Genomic DNA, 13103 nt, shown 5'->3' on the forward strand with positions numbered 1-13103 from the left:
ATTGTTGATGTAGGTGCCTTATATTCAGTCCAGAGGGGTTGGTTGTTTTGTTTTCTTTGTTTCATTCACAAGTTTTTGTTTGGTTCTGCTTAGAGACCAAAACAAAGTCTCTGTGTTGATGGCCTCAGGATCACCAGTAGCTGCTAGCATTGCTTGAACACCAGTGCAAAGTTCTCTGTCAGTATGAGGAGAGAATGCAGTCCAACTCCAGACACTTGATACAGAGATTTTGGTCTATACACATTTGTTTCTCCAAGAATGCTACATAAATATTTGAATGGTGGGGTGTTTTTTTTCCTCAAAGCTACTCCTATTTACAGGTCATTTAGAAGTCATAGAAACTGCAAGGAAGGCCTCATGCCAAAGGCTGTTCCACCAGCTATTTAGGCAAATTCTAAAGCAGGCTGAGTAGATCCTCTCTTTATGAGACAGAATTATCTGTCACAGAAGAGAACCCTGCTTCAAGGACCAACCCATCCAATTGCTTGAATTTAAAATACTTAGTCCAAGACTACTGAAAATGAATCCCCTTGAAGAATCAAATTGCCTGCTAAAACAGCTGTCAAATTGCCATCTGTATAACCATTGAAATATTAGGGTAGCCCGGATTTCCCTTTTGATGCAGTGTACTTTATTCATGACTGCTGTTGGTTTTGCTATGAGTTCAGCTGTCTTGATAATGAAGAGACACTTTTGAATGTCACTGCCTGCAGGAGTGGTAACCCCAAATTAATTCATTCCTCAGGTTTTCAGCAATGAATACACTAGATCTGGGGTTGGATTTTACTCTGTGGTTTTGTGTCGTTGCTTTTTTTCCCCCCCCCCCAACTATTCTTTGCAACTACAGATGTTTAATTAAAGGCTGTTAGACAATTTAAACTCCTCAGAAGAATACAAATAAAAGCTGTTAATGAAGTAAATATCTGTTTAATTTACAAACATCAGTAGCATTACTGATATCAGTCCAAATCAGACAAAGCACACTGCATTACACATGTACATCTAACTTCTCTGTAAAAAAAATAATAAAATAAAATTGAAAACCATCTGCATTTTTACAGGGCACCCTGGGTTTTACTGAAAGAACACAACCCACTATTGATTACCAATTCTACATTATAATTTAGCAGCAACATGTTAACATGGGGAACATTAGGGCAGCAAAGTAGTTTTATTATTTGGGGAAGGTCACAGTTCTTGATGGGACAGCCTCTGGTTGGGGTTTTTTTGCCCTTTTTTTTTTTTTTGTAAAAAAAAGGGGGAAAGAACTCCATGGGAATATTAATTCATAAAGATCTACCTTCTAATGTCGTTTTCTACACGCCATCTTATTTTCTGTAAGTACTGGATACAGGGGAAAATCAACTTCTTTACGATTTCTACCTAGCGTAAAGACAATTTCTGTGGTACATTACGGGCTCTCGGGAGGTGTCCTGAATATCTGCTGTACGTGAAGACTGCAGATTGTCATCACTTTCAGATTCAGTGACACCAAGTGGTCAGATTCTAAGGAAAAGAAAAAGGGAAGGGGAAGGAGAGGGAGAAAACAGACTGAAAACATTTACCCCAAGACGACATGCTACGTTAGTTCTATTGCAAAAGATCCTGATTTTTTAAGTCCTTAAAAAAACAAAATACAAAAATACTGGGACAAATATAAATTAATATATATTAAAGCATTGAAAAACAGTAAAAGGGATGGCCTAAAAGAGTTAAGTACAATGTACTTCGATACAATAAATATTTCTCAATGGAACCGAATACTGTATAGAGTTGTTTAGACCTCATAGAAACAGGAATCCATATTATTACTAATTTATCCATCAATAATCTATTTTTATCATCCCCCCAAACATTTATATTACAAAAAAATTAATACTGAAAAAGGGCAGATAAACACTTTTTTTTCTCTTTTTTTTTTTTTTATGCTTCTTTTGCTAACATGCTGACATAAAAGTATACATCACCAGGAGATTTTCAGGATTATAGTATATTCTCATATCTCCCTTTCCCCATCCATTTAATGGGACCCCATCTTCTCCAAGATGCTTAACGATTCCAAAAGATAAAATGTGTTCCACACAATTGTTATCTCTGTGTAACCTGATTCTTTTTTCCTCACTCATAATTGCTTCCTCAGCCACAGGTAAGCCATCGGTACGGTCTGTCAAGATAACAAAATACACAAAGTGAAAAAGCAAAGCCTCACGCTCTGGTCAGTGTTTCATCTCTGAGCTGTTACAGGTTGAAAGTCACATGTGTGTGGTGTCAGTGTGTCTTCAGCATGTTATAAAGAAGAATCCATGTTAAAAGCAGTTAAAGTTTCCCATCTCTGTTGTAATGTTACCGGGTCTTTTGTTTGTTTGTTTTTCTCTTCAAAGCTCCTCCTGGACATGAGAAGTCTCAGTTCAAGCACTTGAATCTTTTTTTTTCTCTCAAATGAAGAAAAAGTCTTTATTCTCATAATAAAAATAAGTCTGTTCTGTATTTTACAATATATTTCAAATATTTCCACTATGAAGCATTAATTAGTCCGACACGGTCAATAAGTATACAACATTTTCAACAGACAAGTGTGACAGGGACGCTTAGGAGGGACAATTTGTACAGCCACACTTCACCACTTTCTCCACCTCGTCCACAAACGACGAGCCGTCAGTGCATTCGAAAGAGTATTTCCGCCTCTTGCTCCTCAGCGGCCCGCAGCACTGCCCGGCTGAGCATCCTCCTTTACATTCTAGTCTCGATACCTTCTTGGTCGTCTGACACGCAGCGTACCCTTGCTGCTTTTGGTAGTAATCTCGGATTCGTTCCCCTCGACAAGAGATTTCTGTAGAAAGCAACAGGTGAGATAAGACACGGGCCGTTGAGACACGGGGCCAGAAGCGCTCGGCACGGCTAGGGGAGGCGCTGCGCTTGCTAATGGCGGTGGGTGTCGATAATTTAAAGTTTGACTTAGCTTGCGCACGGGAAACTGGCAGTTCTGCCAAAGATAAGCTGATTAATTTTGAGTTTTGTTTCCTACATCTTCTATTTTCAGCTAAGCTTACATTATGTATATGTAAACCATAAATAGGGAGCTATTAGAATGACAAGAAAATTGGAAGCTTAAACCTTTTCCTCTTTCATAGAAATACACATCTTCTGTTCCCGCATTGCCTGCAGCTGGTTCTATTTACCATAGGGAAATGTTTCAGAGAGCATGCAATTTAATTTATTAGACCTGCAGTTTAATATTATTCAAACTGTTATTTAATACAGGTTACATTCCACTAACTTCATAAATTACTGAGGTATAAAAGCAGCTAAAAATGAGACATCTGTTAAAAGTTCTACAACCGTAGTCTTTTATTCTACTCACATCTACGCACAATGCAAAATAAATGCCATCTGGGTTAAGGGAAAGAGGGGGAGAGGGAGAGCTTTGATAGACAAAGGAAAAAGAAAAAGGTAGGGGGGAAAGTCATCCTGTTTTCATCCGTCTCACCTGCATAATTCGCTGTGATAAATCAGTTGAAGCTGAGAGGTCAAAAGTAGAGTTTGTGATAAAACTAGGAGCAGAATCATTGGATTTGGCTTCTCAGTTGCAGAAGGCAGAGAAACAATACAGAAAGATACAGCAGGTAGAAGGTAATAGTTAAATATATTAAAAATGTGTTTCTGAAGAAAGGCAAAAAAGAGAAATGTTTTCACAGCAAAACATTTGATGAAAAAAATCCTCAAAATGTAAATAAATTCATGTGAAAAGTTTGATTTTTCCTCTCACTGAGATAAATTTTTATGGTGAAAAAAAACAAGCAACCAAAAACCAAACAACCACCAAACAAAAAAAAAGCCACCAAAAAACAACAAATGTGTGTATTGTGGGGGAAAAAAAAAAGTTGGTAATGTTTTTGGCTGTTCATGTTTGAATAAAACCCCCTCTTTTCTAAGACCAAGACAAGAAGATATGATTTTGAATCTGCTTTGGTTTTTACCTTTATCACAGCTGTCCCCCGTGTATCCGCTGCTGCACTCGCAATATGCTTTCCCCAGTCCTGAAAGCCTGCATTTGCCATGTTTACACCTGATGGACTGGCAGGGGTTAAACAGCATTTCCTCTTCATCACAGAGGACTCCCCCATGTCCCTGCAGGCATTTACAACTGTATGAAAACGCATTGATTGGCAAGCAGGTACCATGCACACATCTACAGGGGAAACAAGCCCAAGAGAATAAAAATAAATTATTCATCAGAGTTCAGGCTAAGCAACATTAACTACAAATACTTTGGACTGTAGTCAGAAATTGCTTTTGTTTCTAATGGACTTTTTCAGTGAGATGCAGTGAAGTGGTTTATAATTGGTATGCAGGTTTACACAAAGCGAGCTGCAGTACAGAACTCTATCTCGCCAGAAAAGAGCCACTGTAGATGTGTTATGGAAGACTTTCACAGCCCACATTTACCAACACCAACATTTCCTATCTGTCTAAATGCTCAGTGTGAGAAGAACACAGCAAAACCAAACCCGAATGTCATCCACTAGAATGTAAGTAGACAAAAAGGTTACTCACCTGAAATTCTGGTCCTGGTGTCAGTCAAAGCCAATCACAATATCACTTATGAAGTATGGGGCTCCCAGCACAAAGACAGGTCAGGCACTTCCCAGCTGAAAATTTTCTGACCCAAGCAGTGGCAATTACAAAGCTGAACGCATGTTCCCCCTTCAAATATAGCAGTCTGCACTGCCAGCTGTGTGGCAATAAAATGAACGAGGCAGGTCTTTGCTGAAAGCCAACAGCACTCATCTAGTACTCACACAGAAACTCACACTGGATGAGGTTGCATATTATCAAGTCTCACCCAAGTGATTAAACTAGCTACACCCTCTCAGTTGAGCTTTGGTAAAACCCTTGTGGCAGGCTCAAATCTTGTTGCTGGACAAAACCAGCTGCAAGTTAAGCTGCAACTGCTAAGCTCTGATGCACAGTCAAGGAACACATAGCTGATTTTACCTCTCTTGGGAGAGAGGTGGTGTTTCCCAAAAGGAGGATGTTTAATTACTTCTTCCTACGTAAGCACCTGAAGATTAGGAAGATTCACCATCTAAAAATGTCACCAATGATTTGGAGTAAGATCACTTCCCTTTTTTCATTTGGAAGCACAGGGTGAATAACTTTCTTCCTAGAATTATGTGATTTTCCTTAACTTTTGTCTTGATACAGAAGTTTTTTACCTACATATCGATTCCCAGGGAGAAGATTCCTCTGCAAGGAGGAATGTGATCTTGATGTCTAGGGTCACCATCACCCTCCCTAATGTTTCTCCTTGCTGTATTGCAAGATCCCTGAGCCCACAACCTCCTTAGTAGGTTGTGGCAGCTACTTACAGAAAGAATTCTGTTACTAACAACATCTCAATCTGAAAATTTTTAGGTAATAATCTGTATTTCTGGGAAGTTTTTGCCTTCTCCCCTACTCCTTCAGTAAAGTAAGAAATTTGGTAGAATCTAAAAGAATGCATAATGCTTTTTAACTTTGACAAAGCTGCATTAACTTCTTTAAATGGTTTCAGTTTATAAACCTCAAAAAGCTCCACTCATAAATGAAGTCTGCATCACAATTCTCCATCTGTACTCTTAATTTTAATATGGTGTGACTTAGAGAAAAAAAGAGTATGGGAAGCCATTCTCTTCACAGGGTGTTTAAATGGAAGGCACAGAGCCTCCATTCACATATCCATTTTGGGATTAAAAACTGCAAATATAAAACTTTACTAATAGCTTAAGCACCTTTAACTTCCTTGTGACACAAAAGTCTCTACTTTTGCAGCAGCTACGTTCCCTAAAAATGCCAAATTGTTCCTGTGGCTCAAGTCTGATCTACCAAGACTGTTAGATCAAGGAACTGAAAATTGAAGGCTTAGGCACTATCATAAGGCAAATAGCTTTTGTTTAGTTTTCATTATGTTCGGTGTTTGATCTGTTCACCATTCACAAAACTACCACTTTTAGGACATCTGATCTATGAAATTACTCAGGTGACACTGACATGATGACACATTCTATACAGGCTGGTTTAGATATCAAAGCCATGTCAGGGTCTTTGCTAAAGTTCTGTTTGACTTAAAAGATGATTCAATTTTAGCTAATGCCAACTCTCATACTTTTGCTTCCACCTGTTCTTTGAAGCCCTAAATTTCATCTTTAGATGGTACTGAAAGGAACATCAAGCTAAGTGCAAACTCTTGGGCACAGTTTCATTTTATCTAATTTTAGGTACCCATGTCAGGCACTCCAGTTTGATGTATAATTGCCATAAGCTCAGTTACACCACCTGAAGTCTAGTTTACTCTCTAGAAATAATTTGTTGCTTTACTGACTGTATAGAGCACACTTGGGTCACTATGTTCCTAGTCAAGCACCTAGATTTAGGTAAAATCTATCTAAGCATTAAGCCTTTTTATGATGTGTAGGGAGCTCTAAAAGTTCCCCTACATTACTGAATACAGAGATGACAGTGACAAGCCCATTTCTCAGATTTAGTGGGAAGTCATACTGCATTAGATGGATAAAATTCCATGGGCAGGACTTTGAGATGAATTAAAAAATACAGAAGTAAAATCCTCAAGAGCAAAAGAACAACAAAACCTTCATTTACTCCAAGTTAAAAGACAAAAGGTTTGCTTTTTTCCTGTTAAAAGCTCACAGCACTGTATACTGCTGAAACAAGCCCAATACTGTCAAGAGGTACCAGGATTTCTTTACAATAGCAAAAAAGATAAAAAGTTTGCCAAACTGTAGTATGGACAGTGGTAAGGGCATGCAGGATGAGATCTTGTTGCCCACAACCAACAAACTCTGAACTTCCGAAGTTTCTGAGCTTCTTGTGCTGGGAGACCATACCAAAAAATTTGAATCTGACTCTGTAGTAAACTGAAAACATGAATATGCATAGAGACCAGTACTCTCATGGACACATACAGACACCTTCCATGCTCTTCTAGCACACGTGTACATCACCATGTCTATAAGCACACATAAAACAGCCAACCTAAAGGTTCTAGTCAAATCAGCACACAAAGGCCTAAACAGAATTTTACCATCAAGGTAGAAAAGTATTTTTCTCCTAAAACCTGGGGTACTGTGAAAATAGAACAATAGTAGATTGAACTATTGTATCAAATGTTGAAGACACACTAGGGAATGATGATAGTATTTCCTCATTGTATAAAATCATGAATAAGCAAATGGATTTTTTTCTCTCTCTCCATTTGCAACTCCTTCACAAATGGCTTTTGTGCCAAGTGTCTCACCAACATTGCCTCAGTGTAACTCTTTACAGAAGCAGCCCATGCAGAAGTACCTAAGAGCACTTCCCATGCTTTAGGCAGTACTTGACTGAGATGTATGCTCCCCTAAACTGGGGACACTCCTCATTAAATTTGTGGGAAGTTTGTAATGTGCACCCCATTTTACACCCCCAGGATAGTTTGTTTCTTGCTGAAAAAAGTGTGAACTTTTAGGAAAAAACCCCACACCAAACCAACACAAAACATAACAAGAGACATGAGCACACTATAGCACTGTTGTGTCTTGAGGCAGGACATACTTATTTCCAAGACACGGGTCATTAGTTTGTTGATCACAGAGGGGTCCAGTCCATCCTCCTTCGCACTCACAGGAAAAGCCAGACTGGCTGGTAGCATGGCATGTTCCATGCACACAGACTTTCTTATGACAAGGCTCACAGCCTGGCAGAATTCCCACTTGCAGTGGCACATTTCTGAAGTCCTGGAGCTCACTGTTGATATAGAGATTACGGATGCAACCATGGAAGCTGGTGCCGTTCTGTCCCGGAGACTGCCGTAAAGCTGCTATGTTGTTTTTCACAGGCATGCCTAGGAAATTAGTAACAGCAAACAACCAGAGTAATCTTTGGTACAAGTTTCTCTACTGTTTTATCTATTTTTTTGTAAATATTTCTTGCTAATTAATTATTCTTAGATATTCACCTTACAACTAGGAGCAATGATCTGGTATTTGGAAATTGCCCTGACTGTCAAGCATGCATGTCAACTGGCTCCAAATCTGTATGTCTCTAGGTTCAAACAAAAAGGTGTCCATAGGACTTCATGGAGGAACCTCATAACTCTGAAAAGGTTCAGAGGCAGGCTTGGTTGAGACCTAGTGCAATTACCCCTTCCAAACCAACCCAAATATTGTGATCCAAAAATAACTTTGTTTGGGGAAAAAAAAAAAGATATCAAAAGTGAGGAGGAGAGAGAGAATGAGAGAGAAAGAGAGAGAGAGAGAGGCTTGCTGTCAAGTCTGGATTTCATCCTGCCAGCTGAGGTGATTCTTACCAGAAATGCCATTTTAGCAGAAAGGTGATAAGAGTAAGTGAAAGCTACATGATGATATACGTGTCAAACTAAGGCTTTGGCAAAGATAAAATCTGCATAAAATCCTAGTGAGAATTTGAGTCCTTAACTGATGGAAATGTGTGATCAAATTCTCTAAAAATTCTAGATATAGTTGGATAAGAAAAAAATAATATGAATGAATCTGAAAAAGATGGGTAATAAAAAGTTACAAGGGTGAAAGCTAAGGGTCTCAAGAATTTTACAGTTCATAAATAGACAAAGAGAGATAAAAACCATAAGAAGTGAGCAGCAACTTAATGGTTTGGGGCATTTTATCTTTCTTTTGTAATAATGTACTTCTAACAATGGTTTTCATTCTGTTTTGGGCCAATGTTTTCTGTGACAGTGGAAATATTTGTCTGCTTGGAGCCTGAATGGGAAGAACATAAACAGAAGGAACTGCAGACACCTGTCCAGTGAAAATAAATGTAGAACATGACTGAACAGAACGCAACCATTCTACACTTCCAGAAGAGGTATTACTGAATCTTCAGGTAGCTAAACTACATTAACCACACTTCTTAAGTACAATAAAAAGCTATAGATATGCTTCTTCAGTACAATAAAAAGCTATATAAGAGTAGAAAATTACAGAACCTTACAGTAGGCATCAAATACCTTTTTTTGCTATAAAAGCCACAGGTGCAACTTGAGAACATGCTATTTGTTAAAATTGAAACTGTGGAGACTAACTGCTGAAGTTTCCTCTGAATGAGTGAGTCTCTTACCATGTGCTTTTTAAATGCATGTTACTACAGCAAATTATCTACGATACCCTTAGTAAGAAGCAGCAAGATCCTCTTACCTCCTACATACAGCGGGGAATCAAAATTCAGAGTGGATTGCTTGGACAAATTGGTAATTATCTTGGGGCTTCCTCCATCAATAGATAAAGATAGAATCTGATCCACAGCTAGCAGCTCCACAATGTGGAAATTGCCATCATTAATAGTTTCCACACTGAAAAATAAACATTAATATTAATTTTAAACAGTTGATGGTATGGTTAGAATGTTGTTGGTGGTGGGTTTATGTTTGTTTGTTTTTCTTTAAGAGTTAATACAGCTTCAGAACAGAACTTCTTCAAGAGTGGTCTCCTGAAAACTAGATTTTCAGCAAGGACATGCACGTATGCTTAAGAGCTAATACAAGAAACATCTGCCTATGCTTACCAGCCTCAGTATCTGCAGACAAATGTTTAAGTGCACTTTGTGTACTCAAACACAAAGTAAATCAGAGAAGAAAAATATTATTACTCAATTCTTGGACTGAATATATCTTTCTACATATATTACTTCTAGCCCATTTTGCATTTGAGAATTAAGAGCTGAATGTATGTCTACATGGAAGTCATGACAATGAGCTGTTGTCCAGAGACCAGACATTATAACCATTCCCATGAGAGCCTTTCTTTGCTTCAGAGAACCATCAAATAAGTAAGCTTAAGCCTTTGCCAAAAGTTATTTAAACAAACCAATTCTATGGCAGCCTGAGATAGACTGAGCAGTCATAGAGGCAGTTAGCTCTTCTCATTAGGAATGTAGTGCAGCTGAGAGGGATTCGCTTCCTAAATCTCAAGGCAAAAATCAAGCAAATTACCTTATAACATCCTCAGCAATGTTTTAATTAACCTAACTGCTTTTGTCCTGGACCAGGTCAGAAGCACTCACATGGTCATTTACAGCTGTGACATATTAAATAGCTCCTTAGCTATTTATTCCCAGCTCTAGCTATGCAGCCAGGCTCAGTTCAATATGGATGAAAGCTCAGCACGGTAGCATGCACACTTTACATAAACTCAGCTCTATGTGAAAGTGCAAACACACAACAGAGCAGACACTGGCAGAATAAACACTTTTCAGGAGTGGCAGGAGGGAGGGACTGCAAAGTTCTAGGGGGGGAAGGAAAAGGTCAGGGTTCATAATTCCTAAAGAATGAAGTCCATTCAAGGTATTAAGAGGTTTGTTTGCCGTGATCAAAGTGGTAAGGAAAGTGCCAGGATTAATTTAACACATTTCAATGAATCCAGGAAAAAAATTTATGTTGAGAAATCAAAATGCATATGACTTCTTGACTTCAGTAAACATGAAACCCTTCTGAAATGTTCTTGTTCCAAGGAAACAGATACTATTGTAGAGCTTATCAAGCTTTCATACAATAGCGTTTCAAAGGATGAGAGTACAGAGAACACACATTTTTATAGCAAAAGGTCATTCCAGGGATATGTAAAATATAATGTGTAAAGGTAATGTGTCTCTGTTAAGAATGATTATTAAAAGCTGCTAGTTTAAACTGCTTTACTGGTAACGATTTATGGCAGAAAGAGGAGCCCTCCTAGGTAAGGGTGGTTTAAATTAAAGAAGAAATAAACACAAGGCTTATCTGTGCAGTATTTCCTGCCAATGCACTTACACTGCTTCTAGCCTATTTCCCATTGGAGAAATGAGAGCTGAATACATAGATCCTAATGAAAAGCTGTAAGAAAAAACTGATGTAAAGCTTCTGGAACTCTGTAGAGGAATAATGATTTTGGAAGAAATATTCCCATATTTCCAATAAATATATGATGAAAACTAGTTTTCAGAAGGTAAAGGTTGTCATGGTTTTTCTGTAAAAGACATTTAACTCTTAAAAATGGATGTCCAGTCAGAACAAAACCCAGGTGGATCAACTTTTCCCAAAACCCAGGTCCAATGAATTAATTTTCTTTATTGATCTTGGCATTGCCATCATCTCATCTTGTTACTCAGATTGACTGATGAGTGCTTTTGGGATGATGGCTCTTTCTGCAGTCAATTCCCATTGCTAAAGCAGTTCTCATTCACTCTACACAGCCAGACTGCAGTTATTGTTGATTCCCCATATTTATCATGATTAGTTCATCTGTTTGTAGCTTTGTTTTGCTGCTACTGCAAGCACCTCTGTAGTCTTTACAGCTCCCATTTGACTCCTTTTCAACGCACTGTTTCTTGACTGCCATTTTTGTTACAGAACTTCCAACTGAATCTCTCTGTGGGCTGTTTTTTGGCACGTTTCAGGCATCTCATCATTGTTCAGTGGAGTATGGCTTGTCTTATTCTTTTTCCTATACTATTCATGAATCTCCACTTCCTTAATGACAAACTCCTCAGTTTTCTAGTTGTCTTTCTGCCCTTCTCACTGTAAGCAACTTCCCATCTTAGTTTGCAAACTATTTACCCTGTTAGCAAATCATTCTTAAACCACATTGTTCTCCACTATTGTGAATTTAAATGCTCTTTTGTCTTCCTCATATTTGGAATTGTAGTCATTGAGGAAAGTGAATGTTTCATGCAATTTGAAATGTGTACTAATTACTTCAGTGTCCTGTATAATCAAATGCTATTTCTAAGACATGAAAGTTTAGGCAATTAAAATACACATTCTATTCCCACATGTCAAACCATTTGATGGCACTTTAAAAGAAGCCTCATGAAATACATATTGCACCAGAAAACAAAAGCAACTTAAGAATGCTTATTGGAAAAAGCTACGTTTTTACTAAACAACTTTATATTGTATTTTATAGGATATTTTTTTTCCTATGGAATGATTTTACTACTCCACTAAAATCCCAATCCCTTCGCTGTTATTACCTAACAAAGTTTAGCATTGTTTCCCCACTATATCAGCTTTTGATTTTATATTGCCATTTGAGTGCAATCATTTCTAAAGATTATTCCTTTTCAATGAACTGTCCATAATAGAATGCAGAACATTGCCAGCTCTACAAACTCCAGCATATAAATATAAACTAGATGTAATTTTACAACATATCAGGTGTAAGCTGACCAAAAAGAAGATTGCAGGTGAAGTAATTCAACATTTGCTTCTAAATTGATTTGTAGCAACAATAGGGCAAGGAAAGCCAAGAAACGATGCTTGTTGTCTTTTGGCTCATTTTTGCAATGTCTGTCTGTAAATTATTGATCAGTTACAGAAAGATTCCCTGGAAACTCAGGTGATCATTTTCAGAACACAAATTTTCCTTAAAAAAGAAGCTGAAAAGTTATGCTCCGGAAGCAGATGCGAGGTCTGTCCCCTAATGACTTCAGAACCAAAACTCTTTCTTTTTGAAGGACAGTGCCTTTTTCAAAATCAAGTTTTCAGCTTTCTATTCACTTGCCAGGGAAAAGTCTCACATTGTATGACTGCCTGACACAAAAGAGAAGAGAAACTTCTATTTCATTACTGCTCATGCAATGTAGTTCTGCACGTTACTCTGCACTCTAGGAAATTATTTGGCAGTATCCTCATGGAAAAAACCTCCTTTTCCCCATGTGAGCTTCACACAAATGTATGTTCTGCTGCAAGTTAATTCTTACTCAGTTTCAAAGGATCAAATAACATATTGTTTGTCACATATCTGCATTGCAGCTCTTTTCTAGCCAAACCATGTCTTTTGGCAATAGGTTTTTAACCTGCGATCAAAACCGTTCATTTGTGTATCGTTCTTTTAACCACCTACTAAAAAGCTGTGGCTTTGATAGAAGGAATTCATGTATGTTTTGTTTCATTTGGAAATTTGTTTAATCTGGGTTCACCTGTAAATAGCAGAGGCTGGGTACGATCCTGTGTCATAACTGACCCTCACCCTACCCCGGTACAGCTCTACTGCTATATGGTCTTTATCGCCTTTGTAGAGCAGGATCCCACTGTCTTCATCGGTGGCGATCTAGTT

The 13103-nt window shown here is 38.1% G+C and overlaps 1 protein-coding gene across 9 annotated transcripts in view; it reads right to left on the reverse strand.

Annotated features, from left to right (window-relative positions):
- Positions 1-1246: 1246 nt before the first annotated feature.
- SLIT2 (slit guidance ligand 2) overlaps positions 1247-13103 on the reverse strand; it is a 193867-nt gene continuing 182010 nt past the window's right edge. For 7 of the 9 annotated variants that reach the window (XM_054172355.1, XM_054172351.1, XM_054172352.1 and 4 more), the window contains 5 exons: positions 12967-13097; positions 9210-9364; positions 7591-7879; positions 3978-4189; positions 1247-2830 (listed from right to left, as the gene is read on the reverse strand). In XM_054172355.1, coding sequence (XP_054028330.1) covers positions 2589-2830; positions 3978-4189; positions 7591-7879; positions 9210-9364; positions 12967-13097 — 1029 coding nt within the window. In that variant the 3' untranslated portion in view covers positions 1247-2588. Of the gene's footprint in view, positions 2831-3487; positions 3580-3977; positions 4190-7590; positions 7880-9209; positions 9365-12966; positions 13098-13103 lie in introns of all 9 variants that reach the window. The other 2 variants (XM_054172354.1, XM_054172353.1) reach the window with 2 other exon arrangements.

The sequence above is a fragment of the Dryobates pubescens genome, chromosome 23, assembly GCF_014839835.1.
Source record: "Dryobates pubescens isolate bDryPub1 chromosome 23, bDryPub1.pri, whole genome shotgun sequence".
In the NCBI taxonomy this organism is placed as follows: domain Eukaryota; kingdom Metazoa; phylum Chordata; class Aves; order Piciformes; family Picidae; genus Dryobates; species Dryobates pubescens.